We start from the raw sequence: 4,283 nt of genomic DNA on the forward strand, positions 1-4,283 counted from the left end.
TTAAAATACAATAGCAAGTTTAAGTGTTATAGTTTCAAAATCATATCAGGCGCTATACACGTTTTGAATATTATAGCGTATTATTAACCAAACTGCCAGGCAAACACAGTATATCTCGATGTTTAACAATGGGTAAACGAAGAAAAGCAAAAGTAATCAATTTTCAAATATTGATGAAACAAGCGTTACATTTGTGTTTGCAGCTTAGCTTTGCTGTGTTTTGTTGACAGTTCCACACTATCATCCAAATCGCCGATTTTAATCACCAGATCCACCCCATGCATTTAATGGCCTGTCCAGACAAAAACTGACTACAGAGGGTGGGGTGGAGACTGTGACTTGGAGTGCCCATAGTGTGGGGTCGTCAGACTTGATCACTTCCTACGTTCATATACAACCTACATTATCGACCCCTGCAGTTCACGAAACCATCAGATAACAACATCCGTTGATGGACAGCAATAATTAGTCAGACTTTGTGCGCCTAGGTGAAAATATAGACCTTCTATAACATATTCTGTCGATTACTCGGCATGTTGTTGTAGTTGTAGGCTGACACCGATGCAGTGCGTGACGTTATGCTTGGTACCCGAACTTCATACTTTCTGGTCTTACTGAAATAGAGGATCTCTGCTCATAATAACCAGTGTGGATATGCCAGGATGTCGGTGCTCTTACACCTCCAGGAACACAGTAACAACTCACGCTCCATCCACTGCAGACAGGGATGTCACTTTCCTCCAGCTACAACCATTGTTTATAGAAGAGAGGTACCTTAGCACATTTGTCTCAATCCATAACACTCTCACAAACACAGAGTTCCCATTCAAAATAACAGGAGTATTTTTGCGACTGAGAACATATCTTGAAGTTTCTATGAAGATAATGATGTTATCCAGTTTTGGTCTCAGGATATTTTTGTCAGACTGGAGACACTTTAGGCTCGAAACTGTTTTTTCTACCAAAATAAAGAGACGCATCTGAGATTTCCTTTCTCCTCTTTTCTAAATGTTCACCGTATGGTTGACATTTTGGGAAGTGTTGGGAATGTGCATGGTAATGTAATTAAAAGCATGTATTGTCATTCTGGCTTTGTGATTGGCCGCACTGGTTACGTGTTATTGCATTTATTTCCCAATAAAGCGTACGAGCGGACTATTTTCAACACAAATGACTGCTGTATAATTCCATTCGTTTTAACACATTTTCTGTTTATCTGTTTACCTTCATTTCTGTTCATCTTTCGTTATTTGAATATTTGTAAATATCAAGGTAAGAACTGGCCTTCATCAAGCCATGTTTGTCGTAGAGGTGACTAACATGATCATTCATGAGACATGTCATTGTATCCCCATTACGTTGAAGGATGTTAACTACTGTTGATTATTGGACTCCATTCAAAACAAACCAACGAACCAAACAAACAATGATATCTGAATGCCGGAAGGACTGACACAGCATCACTATAGGGCCTGACGTTTCACTCATTTCATGTTACACAATTTACGTGTCCGCAACTTTATTCTGGCTCAGAATCTAGACTTCGTTGATTGGCTTCTGACTTTGTGGGAGTATCCAATTTTAGCATAAAATAACAATCGTCGATATGCCTCACGCCTCTTGGTTGTTGTTTTGCTTGGAGTGTGCTGAAATACGAAACATTGATGTTTTTTTGTAAAATAAAAACTACTCTTAATTAAGGCAATGTGCCAGTTTCATAAGAGGGTGTAAGCACTCACCTCCCTTCGTTTGGCAGGCGTTTGACAGGAGACCTGAAGGCTGGTGGTTTGATCCCCGGCCGAGTTATGCTTAAAAATGTTAAAATCTGGTTCATATTGTTACCCTGCCTGAGGTATTAAGCAGAGACTGGAGTACGTTAGAGTAGGGTATCCGTGGTAATGGCATCCAACTAGCGTTATAAAACCATTATCACATAGGAAATCAACCAGCAGATAGACACGTGCAATCAAGTCGCTATATTAATGCGATAATCTATATTTAAAATCGACTTAAATCTAAATCTTTTGTCATGCAGTTTTCAACCAGCTAAGGAAACTATCATTGAGAGAGACGTGACTGTTACAGGTCATGCTGCTCCTTATCAATGCATCATGAACGCAGTGAAAAGACCCCCACCCACTAACACCCTATCCCTACCCCAACAACCAACACCCAAGACTCACCATCTCCATCAGCTAAACCACACCTGCACCATCACCGTCGATTTTCAAGTAGAATTTAACCTGATATCTAAACAAACCAAACACAAACAGCAAACAAATCTTTCAAGTTAATAAATAGCTTTAATACTGTACGAACTTTAAAAATCAAAATGCAAGTTAAATATACAGTAGAAGTACATAAATGAAGTAGAAAGTGATGGTAACATAAAAATTGAACATTCAGCATTTAGAAGACAAAGGTACTCAATGTTCAATGTTGATTTAAGACCGCTAAATCAAACTGAACGCGTTAAATTCTCAGTTGCTTCGATCATGTTTTTCTTACATCAGCTTTACATGGAATAAATTGGTAGCTGTGAAAAACGTCGAGGGACAAACATTTTCTCTTCTGTTAATTGTAGATTAGTGATTACGCGGCGGGTATTGTGATTTTAAAGATCGAATGACCAAACAGTATCGAGATACACTGAACAATTTTCATAATTATAATTAAGGAATCAAACACACTAATGGCCCCTTTATGGCTCTTGACTCGAGACCATACGCCCCGGTCTTATTTGTCACATTAACTGCACCCAACACAGCAGCAGTCCAGCCACCGTAGTAGATGATGCCTCTGTACAGTCTCATGTTCCAAGGTGTGTCCTGCAGTGTGATCACACGTGTACTCACATTGTTGGACACTGTCATCCTCATCAGTTCCTTCTCATTGTTATAATACAACACGCCCGCTATCTGATCTAGAGTCACTGAAAACATGCGACGTCCTCTGGCTAATGTTGACAAACCTTGACCATCATATGTCATCGTGAACAGATTAACGTAGTTACACCAATATATCTTCTCTCTCCTTTGATCTAGAGTTAACTGCCTTGGATAAGATCCATACATGGACTTGACGACATTAAATTCTTCTCCATGTGTAGACATGCGGCTGATTGAGTATTTGGGATAATGTGTCCCAATGAATACTACGCCCAGTCCTTCGTCCACTGCCATGCCATATGTGCGTACACCTTTTCTCAGTACTCTCACCTGACTTGTATCAAGGACAGATGCTAATATCCTATCAGGTAAAGCAATCAGAAGTTCTCTTGTCTTTGCTAAATAGGCAATGCATGTAACTTTTGAGAGGCTGTGATACGGATAAACACTGAGGGAATTATTATTAATGTTGAGTTGACGGAATTGTTGGTTAGTCCTTGACCAGAGTGGAGCAATCAGGATCCTATTTTTCTCCTCCTCCACCTTGAGTGGCGTCAAAGATACTGTCATAACATCTGGACTGGTTGTTGTCACTATCTTTGTCAGTACTGGTGAAGTTGATGTAAAGTTACGACGATGACTTGTACCTTGAGAAACAGGCAAAGAAAGAACTGTTTTCAGTTGAGATATTTGAAACTGACACGTCTTATTTAACTCCAGTAACCGATCATTATCTTCTGTGAGTTTAGCAACAGAAATGTTATTCTTTTCTAGCTCCCTTTCCAGTCTGTGTTTCTCTCTTGCACAGGTATCACTTGTGTTTTGGCCATTCAAATCATGTACTTTGTTCAGAACAAATTCATGAAATGTAACCGTTTCGTCCTGGAAGTCTTTCAGTGATCTGGAGACATGTTGCCACTGCCTCTTCATTTGATGGTAGCCCCGTTTCACATGCCTTATTCCAGAGACAACCTCACTTTTCACCATGTCACGAAAAGCCTCTCCTTGTACAATCTCACTCATTGTCTCTCTCACTTGATCCCGTATGGTTTCCTTTAACTCAACTGTCAGTGATGTCTTCACAGCTTCTATGATATTTCGTATCCTTTTCTCCATACGGATCATATCAGCCTTATTGTGAAACAGTTCCTCCTCCAACTGGTCCAATCTCCGTATGACAGACACAAAACTGTCCTGGCAGCTACAACAGCAGACCAGCGAGATGCAAATCAACAACCAGGAAATGCCTTTCAACATCCTCATCATAGAATTCTAAAAGATCACATGAGCAATATGTACGTGTAGTCACTAGGATGAAACAACGCTTTCTGCTTCAGATTCACTCGCGTAAGACTGAGGTATGCATTGTGGTATTACAAGGTCATCACTGCTTGT

At 40.0% G+C, this 4,283-nt stretch overlaps 1 protein-coding gene across 1 annotated transcript; it reads right to left on the reverse strand.

Annotated features, from left to right (window-relative positions):
* Window positions 1–2,287: 2,287 nt before the first annotated feature.
* Window positions 2,288–4,237, reverse strand: LOC137283636 (uncharacterized). Its single transcript, XM_067815236.1, has one exon. The coding sequence runs from the start codon at window positions 4,152–4,154 to the stop codon at window positions 2,673–2,675; it is 1,482 nt and encodes a 493-aa protein (XP_067671337.1). The 5' UTR covers window positions 4,155–4,237; the 3' UTR covers window positions 2,288–2,672.
* Between the last annotated feature and the right edge of the window lie 46 nt (window positions 4,238–4,283).

Source organism: Haliotis asinina, chromosome 1, assembly GCF_037392515.1.
Source record: "Haliotis asinina isolate JCU_RB_2024 chromosome 1, JCU_Hal_asi_v2, whole genome shotgun sequence".
NCBI lineage: Eukaryota > Metazoa > Mollusca > Gastropoda > Lepetellida > Haliotidae > Haliotis > Haliotis asinina.